At 37.9% G+C, this 27,104-nt stretch overlaps 1 protein-coding gene across 7 annotated transcripts in view; it reads left to right on the forward strand.

Annotated features, from left to right (window-relative positions):
* The window catches only part of CLCN3 (chloride voltage-gated channel 3), a 70,825-nt gene that overhangs the window by 35,543 nt on the left and 8,178 nt on the right, over positions 1 to 27,104 (forward strand). For all 7 annotated transcript variants that reach the window (XM_056346207.1, XM_056346198.1, XM_056346236.1 and 4 more), the window contains 9 exons: positions 6,833 to 6,990; positions 9,886 to 9,985; positions 12,237 to 12,424; positions 13,141 to 13,263; positions 14,592 to 14,798; positions 18,846 to 18,926; positions 20,066 to 20,611; positions 24,657 to 24,843; positions 26,223 to 26,621. In XM_056346207.1, coding sequence (XP_056202182.1) covers positions 6,833 to 6,990; positions 9,886 to 9,985; positions 12,237 to 12,424; positions 13,141 to 13,263; positions 14,592 to 14,798; positions 18,846 to 18,926; positions 20,066 to 20,611; positions 24,657 to 24,843; positions 26,223 to 26,621 — 1,989 coding nt within the window. The remainder of the gene's footprint in view (positions 1 to 6,832; positions 6,991 to 9,885; positions 9,986 to 12,236; positions 12,425 to 13,140; positions 13,264 to 14,591; positions 14,799 to 18,845; positions 18,927 to 20,065; positions 20,612 to 24,656; positions 24,844 to 26,222; positions 26,622 to 27,104) is intronic.

Raw genomic sequence — 27,104 nt, forward strand, 5'->3', positions numbered from 1 at the left:
CCTTAATACCCAAGGACACATGGGTGAAGCAAAGCCTTGGATTAGTATCTGGCCTCCGGAAAGCTACAGCCCCTGCTGATTTTAACACTCAGCAGATTTGGATGGTCATGTCAGGGAGAGCTTATTCCAGCCTTCGGTGTAAACTGATTAGCTTCATTTTCACTCACAGAGGTGCGTTTATTATTATTTTTTTTCTCCCTCCTTTTACACTACTTGGAGTAGCACAAATGAAACATGTTGCAATGCTGTCAGCCAGGATGACTGTTATGTGGAATACTGTGTAGATGTGCACTGTTTAGAAAAAGGGATGTGTGAGCAGCAGCAAACTAGTGTATTCTTGCTGTAAACATTAGCAATTATGTAGCTTCTAGAGAAATACCTTTGAGAAATTGGGTCCTATTATTGCTCTGCCATTGACTCCAGTATTGACATTGTTCATCTGTTACTGTGTTCACAACGCTGAACTGTTTCTAAACGTAGCCACCTTTGGGAGTTTTGAGCTCTGTGAAATGGATGTTACTGTATAGTGTGTGGATATTAATATTTATATAGCAGTTTTGAATTTTTTCCAGCAGAAATACATAATCAAAATCTAACAAGACCCCAAGGGTGCATTTATATATTTCAGTATAACTAGTCTTACAGTTTGTTGCTGTGGAAGAGGGTGAACTTGCTTGTCATTCCCCATCTCTTGGTTCTTACTCTTGCACTGGCTCTTGTTTCTTGTCTGACAGCACAGAAGCTTTATTCCAGCTTGTGTAATAGCAGATTTTTTTTTTTGTTGCTGTTGTTAGTTTCGTTTGCTTAGTAGCATTAGCATGTTTGGTTTACTGTGCAACCAGATCCAAGGGTGAGGGTAGACGTGTGTGACCAAGAATGGGAGGGAGAAACAGGGGGAGCAAGATCTCCTATTTGGGTGGCAGCAGTCTGTTAGGTCAGCTCAGCCTTACTGTGTAATTATGTACTGAGGTATGTCTCATTTCATAAAATGGAGTAAGCCGATACATGCTCAGTTTGATACAGTGGTGTATGTTGTGATGCACATTCAGATGATGTATAGCATATAGAAGGGGTCTTAAAGATTATCATAAAGTTATGGTCCCTTGTTAACTCTGCTAGCCACCCTCTTAGGCCTGTTCATGTCTCAGTTCTGTATCTTACTCTGTGGAGGCTGTAGCTGTGGAGATTTGTTTTCTAGGTGATACTGGTTAACTGTTCAGATAATCACATAGTGGAGAAGCACATAAAAGATATGTCATGCACCGTTTGATTACCCAGGGTGCAGCATTTGTCTTAAACCTTGATGTTTCTTTTCTCATTTTTATGAGAAAAGAAGGAATACTGCACACAAGGAAAGACTTGGGAAGGATTGTTGAACAGTTATGCGGGAATTATAAGCATCAAGTATATTGCAAAACCCCTTTCTTGTGTGTAACTGTATTTAGATAATTGAATCACTAGCTCCTGCATTTCTTTAATGTCAGGTGTTTTAAGTGTACTTTCAGTGGGATTTTTAAATCATAGAGCGTGGAAAGTAGAACCCAGTGCCTTCCCAGAAGAGAGCACCAGGAAGAAGAGAGAACTGAGGCCCACTCAATGGCTCTTCATTTCTTCATACCAGGGAAGGATAGCAGGACTCTTGAAGATCTTTATGATCTGCTGGGTTCCTTTACTGGGGACTTGTTCCAAGAGATCTGTGAAGTGAAAAATGCAACTGTATCTATGTCAGCAACTCATGTTTTGATTTGTTAGTGTTTTAAAATGTTTTATTGTGAAAATTTGTGAACTGTACCACAGTGACTGTACAATAGTTAGTAGTGGTCTGCTTGTGTTTTAAAGGTATTTGTCCTTACTGACGTGATCTCTTCTTCTTTTTAAATGAATTAGCTAAAAACTTCCCAGACATTTTTCTCTAAAAACCCCACAACTTTCATCAGCTGCCTGTTGCCCAGGGTTGCGTTCAAATCTGAAAGAAATCCACTGAAAAAGGACAAAGGACTGTGGGATAACTATTAGAAGAGGTGAGGCAGCCTTTGAAAGTGCTGTGCATGGCACCTGAAAAATGCTGTATGTGATCTACATAAATCAGCTTTCTGTCATGTTTGTCATAGTTCCAACATCAATCAACACTGAAGACTACTTGTATCAGGCACAAATACAGAATATGAAAAAAGAGATACTCCTTGTCTCAGAGGGGACATAAGGCATGGAAGAAACTGTAATGTATAAAACAACTTGTATGAGTATAGCAAAATATTAGTTCTGTAATTTCCTTGTTCTGCTTTACATCAGGAAAGACTAGTTAAACAAGAAGGAGGGTGGGTAAGTGTTGGGAGCTAACAGCCGTTCAGTGTAACTTCATGTTCAGAGGGAAATGAAGGAGAGCGTGGTAAGGACTCCTTTTTCTGTCAAGCGTAGTGATTTTGGTTTATATTTTTTTTTCATTCTCATTTGAGAAAAACCAACAAACAAAGCAGCTAACTCTTTGGAGAGGAGAGCTTTTTTATGATATGGGAATCTACTTCTCTTGTTGCAGTTTTGTCTGAGTAGCAGGTTGGTTTGTTTGTTTTTGCTGTACCTTGTTCTAGTCAGGTGTCCCAAAGTCCGGAGTTTTACTGTTAACCTTAGTGCTTATTACAATTTTTTTTCTTTCAACATGATGCAATGTTCTGTATTAGGTTTTTTGTTGCCTTTTTTTTTTTTTTTTTTTTAACAACTTCGCTTGAAGCAGTTCTTCAGCACAACCGGAGCTGATTGCTGAGAAAGGATTGTGCTGAAGGCTTGGAATTACATGCATGAAAGGATAACAAAACTCAGCTGCCTTCCCAAAAGGTAGTTCAGGCAAGACCTACAGTGACTGAATCACCTAAAAGAGATAATCTCATTTCTCTGAAGAAGCATGTTGCTTTTATTGTCTAGGAGCTTACTGTCTGCAAGCTTGCAGTCTGTGATTGCAGCAGCTTCCTAGTTATGTGTAGAGAATACAGGTTTGTTAAGATGGTAGAGGATGCCAGCTGCCTTAGTTTTGCAAAGTGTGGATGGATTGTGTTGAATTTGCTTTGTAAGGATTCCTGAGAGGTGTATTGAGTGTCTGAGAGGATCAGTGTATTACTGTTTCCCTCCCTGTAGTAACATGGGTTATTTTGAAATAACAGTAATAATACAAGTTCTGCCTGCCACTTTAAGTATCTGCTTCCCAGTGTAATAAAGTCTTAAGCAAACTCAAATGTAACAAAAAGAAGGCACTACTTTATTTACAGCTGCAGAATGGCTCAGGTATGTTCATATGGAAAATGGGGGTGTGCTCTTACAGCTAGAGGTTGTACCTGTATACCTTGTGTGCTAAGCACCTGTTGCAGTTTTTAAGACTAACACTGCTTGTATTTTGATGAAAAGCACTTGCATTGAGTTGTAGCCTGAGAAGGAGTCTTGAAACTTGAGGACTGGGTGAAAGGGGAAGGAAGGGGAAATACTTTCTGAACATTGGGACTATCCAGAAGCCTTCAGTTGCTACATGCTACAATTTATTGGGGTAATGATTTCCTGCTTGGAGGTTAGAATGTTGTGATGAAAAATGTATATTATGGTAAGGACTTTTAATAAAATCTATCAACTTGAAAACAAATTTATTGCCAGTTACACCTAAATGTTATTAAATGATGAGAATTTACATGTGTTTATGCTGATGAGAACCCTTATCAGAACTGGAAGGAGCATCTTGCTATGTGAAATGCTAGAAAAGGAAGGGAAGTGGAAGTTTGGAAAATGTTGAGTATTGGTAAAGGTATATTTCTGTAAATTCTTCTTTAGAATAGTTATATGCTACATAGGTCATTATACTAGCTGGAGAATGTCCTCTCCCACTGCTATCACACTTGCATGTCTTAGGTACAGAGCATCAGATTTTGTACAGGTGTCCTCTTCACGGTCCTCTATAGGGCAGCCTTTCTACCATGTGCTAATGCAGGCTATCATGGCTGCGTATTTCTCACTTGGTACAAGTTTATCAGGTTATCAGGGCAGCACTGTATTCAACAAAACCACCTCTGCAACTTCACGTCTTGTTCTGTGTCCTCCCTATCATACAATAATCACTTACATTCCAGTATTTGGCGTGCCAGCAAATGCTGGGAAAGTAAGAACCTGACAGAGTTTTGGTGGGATTTTTATTGCATCTGGGCAATGATAGTTCTTTGTAGTCTACTCCAGGTTCTGCTTGAGGTCTGGTGCAGTGAGTATGATGCCATCCCTGATGCTTTCCCTGGAGAGAATTCTAATTCAACACCTTGTCATATGCATAAAATCATCTGTTACTGTTTGTGGACATTTATAACTCTCAGCTCTCCTTTGCCTTGTGCTGCATAGGATTGCATGCTCCTTACAGCTTGATACTGCCTCACGTATAGCAGGGCATAAAACAGACTGTCCCGGGGCAAAGGCAAGCTTTTGTCTTACCGTGATCATTAAGGTTCAGGAAACTTCTTGATCACATTGTAACTTTGTAGGAGATTACTCATTAAATTGTGGCTGAATTTACGTCCCCCTGTTTTGTGAAGGAGGTTAATTTCATGTAAAAATAACGTTTTCATAATATATTCTGTTATTCTTATAATTTTGAGAGGTAAACTAATCATTACAGTGTGAATTTTGTTACTGCCTCTTCCACAAGACCAGCTTGCCATTTCAGCTAGCCAGACATTTATCTTAAGACTTCCTTTCTTGTTAGGAGAATTGGAAATGGCAAGAGAATTGAATCCCTTATCCTAAAGCAAGGTTTTCACAATCACCTCTAATAGCAAATCTGATTTAATTTGTTGTTGTTAGCCTTTTATTAATGGAAGCATAGGTAATGCTTCTTTACATCTGCCTTAAGAGAGACTAGCAGCAGCTTTGTGAAGAGATTTGCAGGGCTTAGCTATGGTGAATAGATGAGGGAGAATTTAATATGGCATGTACTAGGGAAAAAACAGTATTAGGAAAGATGGCAGCCACTCTAGCATGAAAGAATGGTATTGGCATTGTTGAGGAGTTCTCACCTCCATTTACATTGTCTTCTTATACTTTAAGATTTAAACCCCCCCCAATAGTAATATTTTAATAGTTATATAGAATTTTAAGCTTTTCTATATATAATGTGTGTATATGTAATAAATAGTAGTTTGTGTATCTTAAAAATTTTAGACTGCATTTTGTCTTAATAGAATTTTCGTATTATTTTCTTCTGTGTTGTCTTTCATCACAAAGAAAATGTCCAAATAAATACTGTGTTACATAGCAGGTATAAATGAGACCTCTTTAAGCAGTAGATGGCTGAGACACACATCTTTGGGTCTGAGTATAGTGGTAGCTGACACACTGCTTCTGCTACATCTCAGACTTCACAAGTTTAAAGGCAAGAGACACATTTTACCCATGTATAAATTTTAATTAGTTGCTGATGAGAGCTGGGGCTGCTGACCTCTGCCTTGGTAGCATTTGGAAGTTTACAGATAGGCCATTTGAAGACTTCCCTTTTTTTTTTTTTTTTTTTTTTTTTTTTGAGTAAGTTGGAAACTTCTGCTGACGACACCAAGAAGCTGAGCCTGCAATTAAAAAAAAACATCAAAAAACCAAACAAGAAATTGTAACTCAAAAAATTCCTGCCTGCCTAACCATCCCAGTATCAGTCTAGTGAAATGAGTACTAGCGCCTGTCAGCTGATAGAAATCTTGGCTACTTTGGGCCTATGTCTTTAAGAATAGAGATTACTGTGATATGCTGTATGCTGTTGGCCACATTTTGTTCTTAGTCAAACAAATGAGAGTAATCACTCTTTAAATCATTGTCTGTTAACCTCGTTATAAATGTTCCCTTTATAGCAATTGCTGTTGCAGAATCAGTTTGATCGGTGGGCAAATGGTGGCTGTGCTTTTATGTAGGCAGCTATCCAACTGAAAATTATACTTGCGTTCTGTAAATACACCACAGGAACTCAAAAGATCCAAGATATTACAGAATTGATGACATCTGAAAGCTTAAAAAAATTAAAACTTTCCTGATCACTTGTGAAGAGGGAAGCATTCTTGGTACTCCTCTTGCTCTCCTTATTCTAAGCACTGAAAGAAATACTGTTGGGGGATGTTGCTGTGCAAGCTGCGTGTGAAATAACTAGCTAGCGATAACAAATTAGTAGAAGACTTTTTCTATGTCTTGAAATACATACAGTATTTAAAACTTTTCATGACTTAGGACTGTTCTGTGAATTACCTCAAAGAAACAAAAATTTAAAAAACAAATATTTGCTTGGCTTTCTGTTACCTTTTTTTTTAAGCTGTACTGGTAATCTCTGTTGTTAATGTACTTTAGGTTTGGTTTAGACATTTAGGAGAGATTGGTGATCAATGATATGTATATTTAAAAATAACTGGCAACTTAGGGAAGTGCAGTGAGCTTTTATAGCTAATCTGATTTTGTTTTCTTACAGCCAGATTTTTCTCTGATAGTTCATAAACTGAAATAAACTTCAAGTTAAATGTGTATTGAAGCTGCTCATTTTTTCCACTTTGTTCTATTAAAGGTTCTCTGGAGTCTGCACACAGAACAACAATTTGACTAGTACATTCATATTTAACCAATGGAAATACAAAGTAACTAATGTGCAAATTTAACCTACAGATCAGTGACAGAAAAAAAGTGACATGCAATACTGAGGGACCTAAATGAAGTAAAACATGCATATTATCTGAAGTGTCTTAGTTACTTGTTCAGAAATTTTACATGCCATAGTGTTATGAACATTAGAGTACTTTGTTCATTGCAGAATTAATTAATTCCTGTCTTTCCTCTGCCACAGGAACTCATTATACAATGACAAATGGAGGAAGTATCAACAGTTCAACACACTTACTGGATCTTCTGGACGAACCAATTCCTGGAGTAGGAACATACGATGACTTCCATACCATTGACTGGGTTCGAGAGAAGTGCAAAGACAGGGAAAGGCATAGACGGGTATGTGAGATAAACAACAATACTTGGAAAATACTTCTTGTTGGATGTTGGAATTAGGGTCTGATCCAGTAACACATACAAATCTGTGCACACTTTAAATTTTTAAGTAGTTCTATCTAGAACTCCTTGTGTGACATTAAAGAAGCACCATTTTATTGATAATGCAGTACTGCAAGTGGAAAGCAAACAGTAATTGTAATAGAGTGAAAATAGTTCCCTGTCACCCAAATGACATTTTTACAGTACTACCTTTTTTGCATGCTAGTATATTTAAGGCTATTTTCCAGCATAGATATATTTGTAATAGTACAGTAGTGATTATGGTGGTACTTGTACAGAAAAGTGAGCACTGATGTATATTGCTTTTATACTGACACAAGTGTATTTGTAATACTGTGTCGTGGTTTAACCCCAGCCAGCAACCAGGCACCATGCAGCCACCCTGCAGGGGGACGGGGAGGAGAGTCAGGAAGGAATGTAACACTCAAGGGTTGAGATAAGAACAATTTAATAATTGAAATAAAAAAATAATAATAAAAAATATAATGAAAAGGATGGAGAAGGGGAGAGGAATGAAATCCAAAGGAAAGGGAGAAAAGAAAGCAAGTGATGCAAAATGTAGCTGCTCATGATGTGCTGACCGATGCCAGCCAGTCTCTGAACCGTGATCCACAGGCCCTGGCCAACGCCCCCCAGTTTATATACTGAGCATGATGTCCGATGGCTAGTTCGGGTCAGCTGTCTTGGCTGTGTCCCCTCCCAGGTTCTTGTGCCCCTCCAGCCCTCTCACTGGCAGGACCTGAGAAGCTGAAAAGTCCTTGACTTAGTATAGACATTATTTAACTGATTTTTTAGTTGTTGCTGTCGTTGTTGTTCTCACACCAAATCGAAAACACAGCACTGCACCAGCTACTGTGAAGAAAATTAATTCTGTCCCACCTGAAACCAGGACATACTGCTGTGTAGTGCTGTGATGGTTGAGACTGTGGAAAGTGAACACTCTTACATCAATGTATATAAGTTTAACAAAAGAGTAGTCTCAGCATGCATGGTAAATGTCCTTTCCACTCTGCCATCGCAGAACTTTTTTTTTCTCCTTTTTTCTGTTGTTTTCTTCAGATAATCAAGTTCAGGCCATTCATCTTTATCGGTGTGCACTGCAATGAGGTCTTTGATGAAATGGACTCAAGTTGTATTAGTGAAATGCTAGATACTGTAATTAATGTAATAGACTTGTTTAATAGCATTTTAGGAGGAAATACACTATTTAGAACCTTAGTACCAAACTTTTGAGATGCTTACATTAATTAACCTTAAAACCAGGACAGATTTGGAAATGTGATTTCTCCTAAAATATTTTTAACTGATCAAAATGAGTAGTTAAAAGTGAATTGTGATTGTATGAGAGGGGGGTCATGGGTGAGGTTCCTTCATGTACTACACTGTAGTTTTACTCAGCTTTGTTTGGAAACATAGTTTTTAATGTTCTGTAAGCAAATGTAGGATATATATGCTGATTTACTTTGACATGGTTAAGGAAATAATCTTACACTAGTGTAAAAAACAAAACATCCACAATTGCACTATCTAGTGCTTTTTTAAGGAAAAGAGGGCCTTGGATAATGAATCTGAGAACATGTATCTTATCTGAATGCTTTTCATGAAAAGTAAGAAGGTATTTTCCATTTAATGCTTTATTTCATAATTTGATATCTAAGCAGTAATCAACACGTTCTATCTTTACACTGCAGATGTGTAGGTTATTGTATAGTGGGTATGCCACTGGATAGAATGCTGGGCCTGACCAAATCCTGGCCAGGCAGATTACACCTGGAAATGAGTTATCTAGGGTGAAGTCTCACAGCTGTTACTCGTTTTAATGTCTGAGATCAGAAAAGTCAGACTAGACAGTTCACAGTTTATAGCCACAGAACTACTGTGAAGTTTATGAATATGCCCAGAATGATAGGAGACTGCCTGGCCATGTAATCAAAGATGTAGAAAGATGAGCACTAATTCATGGTGGTTGTGAAAGAGATGTTATTGTAGAAACAACTTTTTTTATTTAAAAAAAAAAAAAAGTTTGAGGATCTCAAGGATGTAGAGGAAACTATAAAACATATCTATTTGCTTTAGGAGTGGTATTTTTTTCTAAATTTCCTTGTCTGGTATTGTGCTTTCTTGGTTTGGTGGGGATTTTTTTGCTGTTGGTTGCGCATACTTTCTCCCTCCTTTAACAGTACAAAAAAATTTTAAGAATAGGATCCAATTACATGAACATTTAGTCATAAAGCAAGTTATACACAAATTTCAGCTAAGAGCACGAAGTCAATAAGGCTAAAATAAGAATTGCTGTTTTTTCAGTACAATAATTTTAGATGTCATTAGTAATAGTTGTCTAGAAGTATTATAGGATAGTTATCCACTTTTTGGTTTTGTTTTATGTGGGTTTTAGTTTAAAGATAAAACAAAGATCTTTATATTTGAAATAGAATTTTAGGAATTTTAATTGTATGTAATAGCTTATTAGTAGTACACTAACAGTTTATTTGAAGTAAAAAATAATTTAAGGTTTAGAAAAGAGACAATTTTAGAATTACATGTTTTAGATATGTATCACAGAAAGTATTTGTTTATCCTAATAATGCATTTTCTGGGGTTTAGTTCTTTTAAATTAAGCAAATTTACTTTTCTGTCTGTTGTTTGATGTCTGAATAACCAAGCTGACTTATCTATGTAAAGCACAAAATACAAGGAGAGTGTTTGTAGTTTAAAGAGAGAGTATATTTGCTTGAAGATTGGATCATCTATTGATTTGTATGTCATACTTTCTTTTTTTGTCCTATTCATATTACAGGAACACATACAAGTATGCATAACGATTTCTCTTTGCAGATTAACAGCAAGAAGAAAGAATCAGCATGGGAGATGACAAAAAGCCTGTACGATGCATGGTCAGGATGGCTAGTAGTCACACTAACTGGTTTAGCATCAGGTAAATTAAAAAACAGGATTTCTTTATTACATTTGTAAGCAAGTTTAGTTACAGTGCTCTTCATGTGTGTATTATCCACCAGCCTGTCCAAGAGCTGCTTCAGACTGCTACCATAAGTCCATGAAGGAAGGAGAAGGTTGACTGTCTTGATTTATAGGCTTTAGCATCTCTTGAGTGGAGGGTTTACTAATCAAATGGAAAAAAAAAAATTGTCGCTGAATTTAGTGAGAGTTTCTTGAGAGTTACTGAACTTCCGCCTACTAAACTGTCAGTGTTCTGTGATTGAGATTGGTGGTTTCCCTTTCTGTTAAATTTCACTTTTTTGATGTTGGATTTCTTGTGAAAGTGTATTAATTGATTGTGCTAGGTGGTTCTTACTGTATGAATTTGTTTTGGTTTGGGGTTTTGTTTGTTTGGGTTGGTTTGGGGTTTTGTTGCTAGGAACTTTACTGAACCCATTAGCTTATTCCATATGGACCAGAAAGTAGCTCTGGTATATGTGTAGTTTTGGTAAACACACTTCTTTGTAAAGCATGTGTTTATACATGAGAAGAGCCTACGCTTATGTTGTCATATCTTTCTAGAGGTTGTTAAACAGATAGAGTTTATCTTTCTTTAATGTATTTTAGATTGTTTTACAGCTAAAATCATCTGATAGGTTGTGGGCCCACTGTTGTGCAGTGCTGCTTTCTATCAGCGTAATTTGGAGTGACCAAAACGTACAGGAATGGGAAGTCACAAACTTTGTGTCCCATTTTTTCCAAAAAAAGTATTTCAAACATATGTTAGATTAAATGCTAGGGAAATTGGATTCGTTGCAGAGTATGGCCGTGCCTGTTAAAAAAAAAAAAAAGGCCTGGTAACTGTATAATTACAACTTACATATACACACAATCACTTTCAGAAATCACAAATAAATTAATATATATGCAAAGTTTGTAGCATGTTTATATACCTCTGAATATACAAACTGAAAGTGCATAATTACTGGAAATTGCTTGTAATAATTTGGGTGGGAATGTGCAGCGTTGTGTTTCCACCCTCAAGCTGCTATGTATGTTAAAATTGCTTTACTATGTTTGAGCAGCAAAGCAAGCAAATTCTGGCCACGAACATTCCTAGTTTTTCAGTTTCATTTGCTTTCTGTTATACATGTCTAGTGAATCTGAAATGATAGAACCTTGATTTAAATCATGGGGAGATCTTGTGTTTATGTGTTTTAGTTAGTTTGGTTGAAATTTTGTTGTACTGAAAATACTGCCTTTGAGTTTGGTTGTCCCATGATCTCAAACTGAGGGTCTGTCAAGGTTAGTAAATATAAATTAGTAAATCAGAGGTAATTCTCTACTACCAATTTACACAAGTAAATTGTGGCTGTCTCTAGACAGCTATTTCTAGTAGTGATTGATATCTTACAAATAGTAAATTATAACTAACAACAGTTGTACATGTTAACAAAAATAGTGACATTAGAAGTACTTTATCATATATTGCTACCATGAAAAACTATTTTGCTTATGTAAAATAAAGGTATTTTTAATTATTTTTTTTAATCCTTTCAAGCAATTTCTCATGTAATGCCTATTTTTTGAAGACTTTTCAGCAAGTTTTCTGCATGTACTTACAACACAGAATTCCTCTTAAACTTTGAGTTTGTGAACTACTCACTGTCTATACTGTTCGTTACCTGCAGTAGGAATTTTGCATGCTCACAATGTTACAGAATTAAATAAGTTTGCATATGAATCACATGAATATCATGGTTTATTTGGTGTCCTTTTGTGTTGTTTAAAACTGTTACTGGCAAGGTAAGAATTATTTTTTCCAAATAGGTTGTTCTGTACAAAACGTAGTAGAATAGTTTATCAGTGTTCTGAGGCATGGCAAGGTAGTTTTGTCAGAAGGTATATTGCCTTTCATCAGAAAAATGTGTCAGTCCTCTTTTGATTCTTAACTCCTTAGCTTAAGTGGACTGTTGGAGAACTGTGGTATGGGGAGGGGGAAAAAACAGAAAACAAAAAAGATGTATTTAGTTTGGGAAATAGACAAGCTATTAGATTCTTCAGTCAATACTAGTCTTACCATATTGCAAAGAAGATGTATTCCTGGAAATACTAATATTTTAAATGTCAATTTCATTAGGTTTTCTTTAACTGAAGTTTACATGAACTAATATCAGCACATTTCTTCATTTTAGCTGTGTGTGTTATTCCTATTTGCCAGAATATTAATAAAAAGCTTTCTCCAACAGGGGCATTGGCAGGATTAATTGATATTGCTGCTGACTGGATGACTGACTTAAAGGAAGGCATTTGCCTAAGTGCTTTGTGGTTTAACCATGAACAGTGTTGTTGGGGTTCAAATGAGACCACATTTGAAGAGAGAGATAAATGCCCACAGTGGAAAACATGGGCAGAACTAATAATTGGGCAAGCAGAAGTAAGTATATACTTGTTCTTTGATGGTCTTGCTCAGCATTTCAACTGAATGTGGAAAACAAATAGTAGTCTTAAGGTTAGGGTACTAAACATGGATTTGTGTTGTACTGTCTGCTCCAGTTTTCAGCATTTGAATTAATTAATAGGTTATAATGTAATAAATATGCATTTCATGCACTGTAAGGGGGCTTGGAGTGTTGCAGGTATAAGGAAGTTAGGAGTATAGATCTGTTAATAAGGTGAGAATTTATGTTCTTGATCATAGCTGCATATAAAAAAAATAAAAATGAAATTTGTGTTGTTCTCCAATAGCTAAGAGTAGATTTGGTTTATTTTTCTACGACAAATTTTTTAAAATAAAGATTTGCGCAGTATTCAGTAGATTTAAGCAGCTAATAGCTATTAAAATACTACCTATGCTATGTTTATTTTTTGTTTTTAAGATGAAATGTTAGAACACTTTCTACCTTGCATAACCCAGTCTTTGCTGATGTGCAGGTGTCATGACTTCATGTTTTTCAGACAAAGCTCTCTCTTTTTTTTTTTTTTTTTTTTTTTTTTTTCTTTTTTTTTGCCTTGGTAATAATTACTGTCCCTCAAAACTGTGCATAACTGTGCTTGCAGCAACAGTACTTCTGGGTTATTTTAAGTAGTGATTTTGCTTCTACATCAAGTTTATATTCTGACATTTTTCTTGGGTTTTGTTTTTGTTTTTAGGGTCCAGGTTCATACATAATGAACTACATAATGTACATTTTCTGGGCTTTGAGCTTTGCCTTCTTAGCAGTTTCTCTGGTGAAGGTATTTGCTCCTTATGCCTGTGGCTCGGGGATACCTGAGGTGAGGTCTAACTAATAGATACATTATATATGTTTCATGTTAATGTGAAAAATCCTGCTGCCTTACCGGGTCGAGGGAAGGCAAGAGGGAACGCCCTGTGACTTTGGTGAAATACATTAATATAAGTATTCAAATTGAAATTATGTAATTGTGCAAATTCTTGCTGTGAAAAATGCCCCAAAATGCGGAGCATCTCCTGAGTTTGTAAATTTTGCTGTGTGTTTCTGGCTGGACTGTTTTTTAAGGAAGCACTTAGCTTAAAAGAGTGTAGACTTCTGAAGAGTGATTTCCAAACCTCCCCCGAATCCCCACCCTCCCTACAGTGGTAAGAGAGCAGTGGTTCATTGACAGAATACAGGTCCTTTGGCTTTAATCGCCTTAACTAGCAGAAACCATGAAACGCACAGTAAAACGTGTAGTATCATCAAAACCTTGTTTTTACAATGGCTGTCCGCTACAATACACAGAATAGGAGAGAGAAAAACCCAAAGTCAAAGTCTGGTCAGTCTCACTTCTGCAGTCATTCTGTAAATATTTCTTCATGTATGTGTATTGTTGAAGTTGAAGGACAAATCCTGCCTCTGAATAAGCCTAGAGTAGTTCTGTGCCATTATTCCAGGAAAGATTTCATCCTAAATTGGTTTCCAAATTTAGCTAACCTTTACTTTCTAGACACAGCTGGCCAGTGTTTTGTGTACATCCTATTTATAGTCATGTTGTGCTTTCCCATGATAGCTACATTATTGCCTATATATAGACTTATGTTCCAGACTAATAACATGACAGTGTTAGGCAAAGTAATACCTTAGGCAAGTGGCACATCTTTTCTAGTGGAAAAAGGCTGATCTTTTCCATCTTTATGTCAAAGAATCTACTGTTAAATTTTTATGTAGAGATGGTAAAACGTAAGTAGAAAACTGGGAAGGTTAAAATTGGTGCCAGTGTGGTACTGCTGCAGTAGATTACCTTGAGTATAGTATTTGCAGGTTTATTTTTCTGTGGAGTTTTCTGACTTTCTCTTGATAATTTACATCATAAACCAATAAATGCACTCTTAGAAAATACTGCAGATTAATTTTCCACTAAATGTCATTGATGATGTTATTGTATGTTACTGTCCAGTGTTTCAGAGTAAGTTGCAAATGGAAAGGTTTTGGCAACGAAATGGACTCAGTGTAGCATTCTGAACACAGTACATATTTCAAAATATGATAAAGGTAGCAATTTGAAAAGGCTGATTTTGAAGTTATGCAGCTAAAATGATAAAACGAATTATTTTCTGAAGAAAGCAGAATATACTAACAGATAATATTTTTTATTTCTTCCAGATAAAAACTATTTTGAGTGGCTTCATCATCAGAGGCTACTTGGGGAAGTGGACTTTGATGATAAAAACAATTACTTTAGTTTTGGCTGTCGCATCAGGTTTGAGTTTAGGAAAAGAAGGTCCTTTGGTACATGTTGCCTGCTGCTGTGGGAATATTTTTTCCTACCTCTTTCCAAAGTACAGCACAAATGAAGCTAAAAAAAGAGAGGTAAGTTCTTGTAAAAGCATTTCTACAATGTATTGAATATCCATGCATTTACACTGATTCGTTTTAAAGATGATATTTGTTCTGTCAGACAGTGTTTAGGCTTGGGTTATCAGTAGTTATTTATTGTGTGAAGAACAATGTATTATCCTGAGCATTCCCCAGGGCAAATTGTTTCCATGTCAGAGTAAATTTGCATTTCTCCCACCTCTGAGACCATTTGACTTTACTTAAATTCTTTCTGTTCTTGGACTACCTTTTGGTAATTGATGAGTGTCTTCAGTTGTGAGAATAGCAGAACAAAAGTGTTCCTGGAAAAAGTTGGTGACAACAGTGTTTCTGCTCTGTTTGTTTGTTGTTGTTAGTGCGAGTGTGGTAGGTTAGCTTTGGTGCCTACCAGGCTGCGCTCTCAGCCCTCCTCCTCAGCCAGACAGCAGGAGAAAGTAAGACAAAAAGTTCATAGGTCAAAGTAACGATAGGGAGATCACTCACCAATTATCATGACAGGCAAAACAGACTAGACTTGAGGAAGATTACTTTATTGCCACTTAGTAAGAGTAGGATAGTGAGAAATAAAAACAAAACTTAAACCATCTTGCCCCCACTCTCCTTTCTTACCAGGCTCAGCTTCACTCCTGGCTCTTCTGTCCCAAAGCAGCATAAGGGGATGGGGAACCAGGGGCTGCAGTCAGTTTGCAGCGCTTTCTACTTGCTGCAGCTTCCTTCAGGACAGGTCCACCTGTTCTGGTGTGGGGGCCTCCACAGGCTGCAGGGTAGAAATCTGCTTTGCCGTGGTCCTCTGTGGGCTGCAGGGCAACAGCCTGCATCACCCTTGTTTTCTTCAGGGACTGCAGGGGAATCTGCACTGTTGCCTGGAGCACCACCTTGGTGTCTGCAGGGCTGTTTTGCTCAAGTTTTCCTCCCTCCTCTCTTACAGCTGCTCTGCAGCATTTTTATCCTTTCTTAAGTATCTTATCACAAAAGCACCACCAGCATCACTGACGGGCTTGGCCTTGGGCAGCAGCAGGTCAGTGTTGGAGCTGGCTGGAAATGGCTCTGTTGGACATCGGAGCAGCCTCTGGTGTTGTCTCACAGGAACCACTCCTGTTACCAAAACCTTGTCATGTAAATCCAATAGAGAGACTCATGCTAATGAAAGCAAGTAAGGTCATAGAGAGTAGCAAGTTTTAACATTCTTACTAATCCAATGAAGTATTCATATTGTAAAATAAAAAAGGGTGTCATCCCAGCTGTGCTTCAGTTCTCAGGCTCAACTTCTATACTTTCAGGAGGAGACTGCAGAACATGGGAGGTTTGCGTTCACTTCCTATCTCAAAGCTTAAGTCATTTAACTTACCTGTAGTTAAACTGCTTATCTCAGAGTAATGTCATAATTCTTTGAGTTTGTGTATTCTTCCACAGGTGTGTAAGGGCTGCTACCTGAGGGTCAGTGTTCTTGCAGGGAATTTGTCCGATATTGTTAAAACTAGCACACACTTTAACCATCCTCATATATTGAACATAATTAATCAATTATGCTGTAGGACCAGCTGCTGCTTCAGTTCTTAATCTCTCCCTTAATCTTGGTTCACCTCAGACTTTTTTCCAAGTTTTTGCTTGAAGGCTCCTGAGCGCCTGTCTCCAGAACTGATATACAAGCTATGCAGTCTGTCATTGATTTATGTCCCTCGAATAGTGTTTGTGATTGATGGATGACTCTGCCATACACATCTAGAGTAGAATAGAATATTTTAGTTGAAAGGAACGTAGAATGATCATCTAGTCTAAGTCCCTGACCAGTTTGGGGCTGACCAAAAAAAAGTTAAAGCATGTTGTTGAGGGCATTGTCCGAATGCGTCTTAATCACTGCCAGGCTTGTGGCATTGACCACCTCTCTAGGAAGCCTCTCTGTAAGGAAATGCTTCCTAATGTACAGTGTAAACCTCCCCTGGCATAGCTTTGAACCATTCCCATGTGTCCTATAACTGGATGTCAGAGAGAAGAGCTCAGCAGCTCCCTCTCCATGTCCCCCCTCCTCAGGAAGCTGCAGAGCTTAATGAGGTCAACCCTCAGCCTCCTTTTTGCTAAACTAGACAAGTCCGAAGTCCTCAGCTGCTCCTTATAGGACATGCCCTCCAGCCCTTTCACCGGCTTTGTTGCACTCCTTTGGAGGCGTTCAAGGACCATCACATCCTTCTTAAATTGTGGGGCCCAGAACAGCACACAGCACTTGGGGTGAGGCTGCACCATGGGGTTGAATACAGTGGGATAATCTCCTCTTCTGACCGGTTGGTTCTGCTGTGTTTGATGCCCCCCAGGATGTGGTTTGCCCGCTTGGCTGGCCGGGCACACTGCTGGTTCACACTAAGGCTGCTGCCCACCAGCACCCCCAGAGCCCTTTCTGCAGGGTGGCTCTCCAGCCGCTCCTCTCCCAGTTTATACTTGTGTCTGGCATTACTCCAACCTAGGTGCAGAATCCGGCATTTTGACTTGCAAAATTTCATCCTATTAATCATTGTCCAGTGCTCCAATCTATCTAGATCCCTGTGCAAGGCCTCTTGTCCCTCAAGAGAGTCAACAGCACCTCCCAGTTTGGTGGTGTTTGCAAACTTGCTAATGGTGCACTCAACTCCTGCATCCAGATCATTGATAATTAGATTGAACAGAACTGGCTGTACAATTGAACGCTGAGGAACACCGCTGCTGACCGGTTGCCAGCCAGATGTAGCCGCATTCGCTAAAACCCTCTGAGCCATTTAGCCAGTTCTTCACCCAGCGCACCATGAACCTGCTCATGCTGCATTTGGACAACTTGTCCAGAAGAATGCTGTGAGGGACAGTATCAACAGCCTTAGTAAAACCCAGAAATACTACATCCACTGCCTTCCCTTTGTCCATTAGGTGGGCAGCCTTATCAAAGAAGGATATCAAATGAGTTAAACAGGACTTTCCTTTTGTGAACCTGTGCTGGCTGTGCCTCATGATTGCATTATTCTTTAAATGCTTTTCAGTAGCACCCAGTATAATCTTTTCCATAACTTCTCCAGTAACTGAGGTTAGGTTAACAGGTCTGTAGTTCCCTGGGTCTTCCCTCACGCCCGTTTTGTAGATTGGAATAACACTGGCAAGCTTCCAGTCAACAGGGGCCTCCCAAGGCATTTGGTAGATGATTGAGAGAGGTCTTGCATAACATCTGCTAGCTCCTTCAGTGCTCTGGGATGAATGCCATCAGGCTCCATGGACTTGGCAACATTCAGCTGATAAACCTGGTCCCTGAAAATTTCAGTGTCCACAAATGGAGAGTCGCTGTTCCTGCACTTGTCCAAGCAGCCTAGGGTCTATCAGTGTTACTGAAGACTGAGGCAAAAAAAGCATTGGATGCCTCTGCTTTATCTTCATCCCTGTTAGTTAGAGGACCATCTTTGACGAGTATTTGTCCAGTATTTTCTTTTGCCATTAATATACTTTAAAAAGCCATTCTTTTTGTCTGACGCAACACTGGCCAGTTTCAGCTCTAACTGAGCTTTAACCTTTTGTGTCTGCTTCCTGCATATATGAACTACAGCCCTCTAATCTTCCTGCGAGGCCTGACCTTGCTTCCAGAGGTCGTACAATTTCTTTTTCCTCTTGAGCTCCATGAGGAGTTCCCTGTTCAGCCAAGCTGGTCTTCTGCGACACTTGCTTGACTTACGACACAGTGGAATTGCCTGCTCTAGTACAGAGAAAGCTTATTATGATCTCTTGCAAATGAGATAATGGGCAGTTTCATACTGAAGCATAGACTCCTTTGGGTGCTTCTCTGGGGAGACTTTGAGCAGTGTCCTTGGCTTCATCATGGCTAGTACCTGGTTGGCTGCTGTGGCCGCTGACCACATCTTAAAAGCACTGCGATAGACTTAACTGATGCTTTTCTGTTAGCAAGTGTGTGTCCTTGATAGAAACACAGAAGAAAGTGATAACTGTAATGAGATGCGGTTCTCCATGTTTAAAGCTTATCACAGACTGCAAAAAAACCCCCAAACACTAACTCTCACCGTTGTTGTTTTTCAGGTGTTGTCAGCCGCCTCAGCAGCAGGAGTATCTGTAGCCTTTGGTGCCCCGATCGGTGGAGTCCTTTTCAGTCTGGAGGAGGTACGTCAAGAGATGGCACTGAAGGATCCACATTTCAAAGTCAAGAGTCAAGTTACCAGCAAACCCCTAAAGATATTGTTTGTCTTTGGATGAATGTTGGCTTTGCTTTGTTCTCAGTTATATTTTTCTGGAGAAGGGCTGAGCCAGTTAATGGTTACAGTTTACATACAGATACAGCAGTTTTTCACTCTAGGAGTGTATTCTTAAAAAAATAAATAAAAATCAGTCTCTTTTTTCATTTTAAAAGAGGCTTTAGAAACCTATTTGATGGTTTTGCAAAGCAAGTTTTTAAACATTTCTTTTCTTAGTTTCAGACACTAAATGCAATTGAATGTTAATTATTAAAAAGGCAGCCAAACTCCCTTCTTAAAAAAATATTTTGTAATAATTTAGTTTTCGTTAGTTGTTTTCAAAATACATAAGGATGTTAGATCATTAGCATTTTTAAAGAAAACCAAAAAAATCTAAAAATCTGAATTGAAAAAGGAAGCAAAATATTATTTAATGTATAATTTTTCTATATTGCTAGGGGATCTTGAGGAATTCCTTTGTTGCTAAAAAAATTTTCAAAAAAAAGCTTAGAAGAAAACTCTTGAAATTCAAATCGGGCTTGAAATTCAAAAGTGGGTATTAAGTATGAAGTTGCATGTTCTGTTTTGAGGATTTTTTTTAATGTTTTAATTGTACTTCATAACAATAACACATCTGCCAGAAACCTTCTGGCATAGGTTGAATGGAGATGAAAAAGTATTCGCAGGAAATATGAGAGAAGAGCTAGTACATAGTCTGGTTCTTAGTGCTAGAAAGAGATGCTTAGGAACAGAGAAGCTTTTAAACATAAATTACTATGCAGTATTTCTGAACAGTCTTTAAACAGCAGTAGTTTCAGTACTGCTTTAGTATTAACTTAAAAACTAATGTAAGTATGAATTGTTGTAGAACTTGTTAAAAATGTACTATGTGCTGGAGCACCAGTGCTCCAAGTGATAGGAATAACACTGATAGTGTAAAAGTACTTTTTTTTTTTTTTTTTTAAGCATATACCATGTGAGCAGCAGTACTTTAAGATGTGCAAGAGCCTGCTCTTTCCAGTATTTTTAATTGAATCACTAATAATTTTCATGTATTCCTTTTTGCAGGTCAGTTACTATTTCCCACTGAAAACTTTATGGAGATCATTTTTTGCTGCTTTAGTGGCTGCATTTGTTTTAAGGTCCATCAATCCTTTTGGTAATAGCCGCCTAGTTCTTTTTTATGTGGAATATCACACTCCTTGGTACCTTTTTGAACTGCTTCCTTTTATTCTTCTGGGAGTATTTGGTGGGCTCTGGGGAGCGTTTTTCATCCGAGCAAACATTGCATGGTGTCGTCGACGCAAATTGACAAAATTTGGGAAGTATCCTGTCCTGGAGGTTATTATTGTTGCAGCAATAACAGCTGTCATTGCATTTCCTAATCCTTATACAAGGCTAAACACCAGTGAGCTTATTAAAGAGCTCTTCACAGACTGTGGGCCGTTAGAATCCTCCTCCCTCTGTGACTACAGAAATGATATGAATGCAAGCAAGATAGTAGACGATATTCCCGACCGTCCAGCAGGCACTGGAGTCTATTCAGCTATATGGCAGTTGTGTTTGGCACTCATATTTAAAATAATCATGACAGTCTTCACCTTTGGTATCAAGGTAAGTGTGAATGTAGTGGTTGTATCATATGTTGTGACAGTTGTTGCCTTTCTCATTTTCCATCTCTCAAAGCTAGCAGCTTTGTTTATAGAAATTTTTTCATGTGTGGTTCTTTTTAAAAAAATCTTTTTACTCTTTGATTGAGAAGCAAGTTTTGTAGAAAACAAGTTTAGTTTAATTCAAACTAGCACTTTGTTCAGCTGAATAGAAACAGGCTATATTTAATAGTGAACCATAACTGTATGGCTGGCTGGCTGTATGGGTCTGATTCAACGATAAGGATGATTGTAAAATTGCTAAGAGCTGAGTTCAAACATAACCACTCAGGTTCCCTAGTGGTGTTACATGGAAGAAGAAAAGGCTGTACCTCTTGAACAACTTGTTTGTTTGGGGTTTTTTAAATCCCCTCTCCTCATCACATAAATGTAATTCCTGTGGACTGTCAAAGGGAGCTGGTGATGATTTCTTGCCTGAAATTTCCAGTACTGAGTGTCATGACTAGAAAGTAGGCTTTGTTAATGTGACTGATGGGAATTTCTTCTCCGTTACAAAGCACCATAGTTTTTGGTTTTCCTGGTCATTTCATAATACTGGTTTGGAGCTCTCTTCAGCTTCTGTCCAAGTGAATGACATGTAACTGTTAGGCCTTCATCATTTTCTGTCTTGTCAGGCTCCCTTCACAGTTTTTTGCAGGTACATCATTATCAACTGTGTCTTAACACAAACGTATCGTAGGATGCTCACTAGGCAGGGTTTGTGTTTAAACTGGCTTTGACTTCTCAGTCTACGTTGCTGTTCCGTGTAACTGCATGCATAAGAAAACACTTCTTTACTTTGAGAGTGGCTGAACAACGGAAGAGGGTGTCCAGAGAACTTCTGGAGGCTCCATCCTTGGAGATACTTAAAACCTGATTGGATGCAATCCTGGGCAACCTGCTGTAGATGACCCTGCTTGAGCAGAAGTAGACCATCTAGAGTGGTCACTTCCAACCTCAACCATTCTGTCATTCCGTAACTGAGAGAAAAATACTGTGTTTTCTCACGTGTTGATATTTTCAAAGAGTTGCAGTCTGTTATTTGAAGTTCTTTTCCATTGTTGGTTGATGAGTAAGAGAAATCCATTGTGCATGTTTGAAATGCTAGTCTTCCACAGACAAAATTTCAGATATTCTTCTATAACGTGACCACTCCTATCTGATATATATTTGTATAGTTTTGTATTTACTCGCTGTATTTCATTTATATCTAGAGCTATGTCCTTCTAAGCGTTATAATGTTTTTTTACCACTCATGGTTTTGTGCATCTGGCTCTTTCTCATGGGCTTGTCACCACATGGTCATACTTTGTGTATTAGAATTCACTAGATTACAGAATGGTAGAGCTTACACTTCATTTGGTTTTGGTTCATTTTCTTAGAACGTCAGCATGTGGAATTTGGTGGAGAAGTTTTTGTGAAGTTGTAAGAATGTATTTATTACTTTGCCAGTGGGCAAGTGGTGTTATGCTGCTGTTAATGATGGGACTGTGCTACATACATTTCTCTGAAGCTTTAAAGCGTATGGATGGTTAGAATATCGGCCTTATCTGGAGAAGGGCATGTCACTGTAATGTTACATTTATTTGCATTTTAAGCTTTATTTCTATGAAAGGAGGAGAAAATACAAAATAAATAAAAAAATATGTATTACTTCGTCATATAAATCGTTGTTAAGGACCTTCTGGGCTCTCCAGGGCTGTTCCTGGAGCTGTAGCCATGTGCAAAGACAATCTGCCCCACAGGAACTGTTTTCCTGTGAGGTGATCAAAGTAACTTAGCTGCTGCCTGTGGGGTATGGAGATTTCTGCTGCTCTTACTGCCATGAGCAAGCATCATCAGGAAGCTGGTATGGCAGTAGCTGGTTTGGTTTGGTTTTTTTCCCCGGGCATTTGTATGTATACTGTACTGCTTATTATCAGGAGAGTCATTACTGTGTCTAAGTGCAGATGATCAACAGTTGGGGTGGGATTACAGCTTTGCCTCAGAACCTGACCAGTATGCAGCTGCGCTACCAAAGAAATGGAAAGTTGTACCTAAATCCTGATTTCTTGCTTGATTCGAAGATGATACATGTGCCACAGACACGGTAGCACAGTATGTGCTACGTGCTTCCTCTGTAGTATAACTTCAGTTAGGCTGGCATGCACTGGAGAAGAAAGCTGAGACAAGGTAGAACCAAACTTCTTTTCTTTGATCCTTCTCAGTGAGTGTTCATCTTTGCTTCGTGACTTGTGATTCAGAGGCTTATGCAAACAAATCTAAAATCACTCTGTAAAATCATAACTACAGTTAGACTTGTAACCATTATCTGCATGTAATGGAAAGAAGAGCAGGAGCTAGATGTTAACAAAGGACCAGAAATAATTTGGATGTAATTTCCATGTGGAGACTGAATTTCTGTGGCTTACTGCTGTAGCAAACTAGAATTTGAGGCAGCTTCAAAGATTGATTCAATTACTTTTATATCTGAAATGTTATTTTTTTCAGGGTGCTATTGAACTGTTCACCAAGAATTTCACTCAGGAGAAGAATGAGATTTTAACAGTTAGAAAGGGGTTTAGATACATAATTACTTGTGGGATGTAACAGCAGTGGTATAAATGCAGAATTTGGGTATTACACCAGAACGATAGCATTGAATAGATACCTCTATCAACATTGAAATATTAGGTAATTCAGGAAGGGAATAAAGGATTATTAAAGTATTTCCCCCAAACCTCTGCTGCTGGCTTTCAAACATAAAGTTTGCTATGTTTCTTTGTCCTTGGTTTGTCTGTTAGAAATAATTTTTGCAACCATAAATATTGGCAATGTAATAATAATATTGCAAATTAATTCTGAAATACAGTTCTGCACCAGCTGTTTGGATTCCATGGCAAAACCTATAGTTTGGAATTGCACAATACTTAAAATTTGCAGCTGTACAGTAGAAAAAAATTACATGATGTGTCATGTTACACCAGGAGTGCAGTTTTTTTCATGGAAGTTATTTTGACAGCACGGGTTTAGGTGCATTTAGAGAAAAGGTAAAAATTCTGCTACTTAATTGTATCCAGATCTGCACCTCAGTTACAGTAGAAAATATTTTTATACTAACTACTGTGAGGAGAAGCAGCAGGCATTTCCTCTTTAATGAGATACGTAGACACTGGTATGTTTTTTGGAAACATTGCTAAGGAGGAGAAAAGATACACAACAGCAGTTTCTCAGGTGAACCCTCATTCCTTATGAAGGTGCCGATAAAAGCAAGACTTGCAATAGTATTTTACTAAGACATGTTGGTATGACAAGGCTGTGTGGCCCTTTGCAGGTTTTAGTTAATAACAGAAAAAGTGTTCAAATAACTAAAATTACAGTGGGAGTGTTTTTATACAGTAATACATTGTCTACTTTTTGCAATGGGAGCTGTCCTGCCTGTTTCTCTCTTAGTGTGTTTAGAACTCTGTATACACCCCTTTGTATGGGAAACTGCAATATAGTAAGCAAAACCTCTTTTTAAAAAGTCACCTGTTTAGTTGGCCATCTTAATTTATAGCAGTGTTAGGAAGCAATTTGGGAAGGCAAATCTATGTGCAAAGCTTGTTTAGTAAGTGAATGTTTGCTCAGAGGAACATGAAGTAATAATGGAGGTGGGAAATAGTAAGGAAGACTTCAGTACTAGTAGCACAGCTCAGATTGGACACACATGGTAAGAATTGTGCTGTTGGCACGAGGGTCTAGTTTATGGTCCTGTGTTGGTGATAGATTTGCTCTTAAGTACAGTAAAATATAAACAAATGTGCTCTTAAAATGGGTTCAACTAACCAGGTTGATCAGCAGTATCAATAGCACTGTGTTAAGTTTTACTAACTTGGCAAAGCCAATTTACATTGTTTTAACCTGACCATTTGAGCATTTGCATCTCTTTTTTTTGGGGGGGGTGTGTGTGTGTGGGGAGACGGAGACTTGTGAAGTGATGCATCAAGTATGTTGCCATCAGCATGACATCAGTTCTGGTTTTGTTGCAGGTTCCGTCTGGGTTATTCATACCTAGTATGGCAATTGGAGCAATAGCAGGAAGGATCGTAGGAATTGCAGTGGAGCAGCTGGCTTACTACCATCATGACTGGTTCATTTTCAAGGAGTGGTGTGAAGTTGGAGCTGACTGTATTACACCTGGTCTTTATGCCATGGTTGGTGCTGCTGCGTGTTTAGGTAAATAAAATACAGCTATGAAAATAATGTATTTTCATTCTTGTATGTTGCCAAATTAATGACCAGAGAATGAAAGGAGATACTAATGTGCAGTTTTTAAACACCTTTTTATATGGACTTCTCTCTCTTCAGAACAATACATTCATATCTCAACGTGAGACTGTCAGGTCTTTGTGATCTTAGGAATAACATGTAAGACAAATTTATGAGAAACAGAAGAATTTAAGTAGTGTTTGCCTTTTCTTTTTGGTATCAAGAGCTGTCGTTAATACAGCAGTCAACAAATACCAGTTTCTTGAAATGTATGAAGTAGAGGATTTGCAGACTCAAGTACTGTTGAAATTATTACAAGGAGGTGCTGTGATCAGCTGCCACGTTTATGTAAATTGCAGAAAATATTCTTGAAATTCATAATGCAAAAAAACCTTTCAGAAACGTCTAATGATTTGTGGAGTCCAGCTTGAGGAATTTTTAAAAAGCCTGATTTACACACTCTTGAAAATCAGCTTCATGGAAAGAGGCTTAAATTGGGCACCTAAACTAGGAAAGGTTTTTTTGAAGGTCTTTTCTGGTCACAGTTCATAACTTTGTGGCCTTAGAGATTGAATTTAAAAGCTATTAGTAAAGATTCTGCAAAAAGTAGACCTTTTCCTTAAGGAAAAGTGCATTGGAGCAAAGAAACTAGTGGTACAAATGTCGTTTTTGGAGAGGTTGTTTGTTCTGTTGATTTTTTTTTTTAATAGTTCAATTTGAATAACTTTTGAATATATTGAAAGAAAGATCATATTATTTTATTGATAAAGATAGGGCATCAGAAATCTTGGCAGAAAAAAAACCTTGAATACTAACAAAAGAGAAATATAATCCCTGCCTTCTCCCATTGTCCAAGAAAGATTTCTTTTCATCAGTTCAGAATTCTATTTAGCTTTTGTGATTCAGCAACAGCATTAAATTCCTAATCCTTTGGACAGCATAGTTATTGAATTGCTACCTGTGACTTCCCTGCATGAGTTCCATTCTTTTTTCAGATTCTTATCTTACTGGATTTCCTTGCACTTCAGTTTTTTTTAACCTAGGTGTGTAGAAGTACGTAGTTTTACCCTTAGTTTACTTCAAATAGCTGCACATATTTTTCAAATCCCTTTATTCTCTCACTTTCTAGGAATTTCCCTTCAAGCTAGCTCTCTTTTTTTTTTAACCTCTAAAAGTTTTGAGTTCATTTTTTCTGTCTGCTTCTGTTTGTATTCTACAGAATGACATTTGTTAGATGACTCTTTAACAGCAAAGTTATGTTTGTAGTTCTCAATAGGAGGGCAGGAAATCCTAAATTCGTTGTTATCTGATACTAGAATGTTACTGGCTACCATTTTTTCTTGCAGGTGGTGTGACAAGGATGACTGTGTCCCTGGTAGTTATTGTCTTTGAGCTAACAGGAGGGCTGGAATATATTGTGCCCCTAATGGCTGCAGTCATGACCAGTAAGTGGGTAGGAGATGCCTTTGGTAGGGAAGGCATCTACGAGGCACACATCCGACTGAATGGATATCCTTTCTTGGATGCAAAGGAAGAATTTACTCACACAACACTGGCTGCTGATGTTATGAGACCTCGAAGAAGTGATCCACCTTTAGCAGTTCTGACGCAGGATAATATGACAGTTGAAGACATAGAAAACTTGATCAATGAAACCAGCTATAATGGTTTTCCTGTTATTATGTCAAAAGAATCTCAGAGACTAGTGGGCTTTGCTCTAAGAAGAGATTTAACTATTGCAATAGGTAAGTATCTTCCAGTGTTGCATGATTACATATGCCAACTTATATGATTTTATAGCTTAAAGCAGAGTTTACTCTGTGTGTTTCTAGACTTAGTTCAGGTTCAGATACCTCATACAGGCTGCCCATTCCTTTATTGTAGTATATGATTATCTTCAATAGCAGGCTCTGAAATGGAGAAAATGTTAATCTCTTTGTCATAAAAACAAAACTTGTCATACTGAAATAGGCCAAAACACCATCTAGTCCAGGTTTTTTGTTTGGTTTGAGGCTTTTCCTCATTTTTTTAAAAAGTGTTTTGTGAACACAACACTGTTTACTTCAGTGAAAATTTTGCTTGTGGTCTTCATACTGTGTATACTATGGTATGACACTATGTAGGCTGTATAGGAAATGTCCAAAACTTGGAAATTATTATGGACAGCATACTAGTTTAAGTTTGCATTTACTTAAGAGTAAATGAGAGAATAGCTAAACATTCTTCTA

Source organism: Falco biarmicus, chromosome 1, assembly GCF_023638135.1.
Source record: "Falco biarmicus isolate bFalBia1 chromosome 1, bFalBia1.pri, whole genome shotgun sequence".
Taxonomy (NCBI): Eukaryota; Metazoa; Chordata; class Aves; order Falconiformes; family Falconidae; genus Falco; species Falco biarmicus.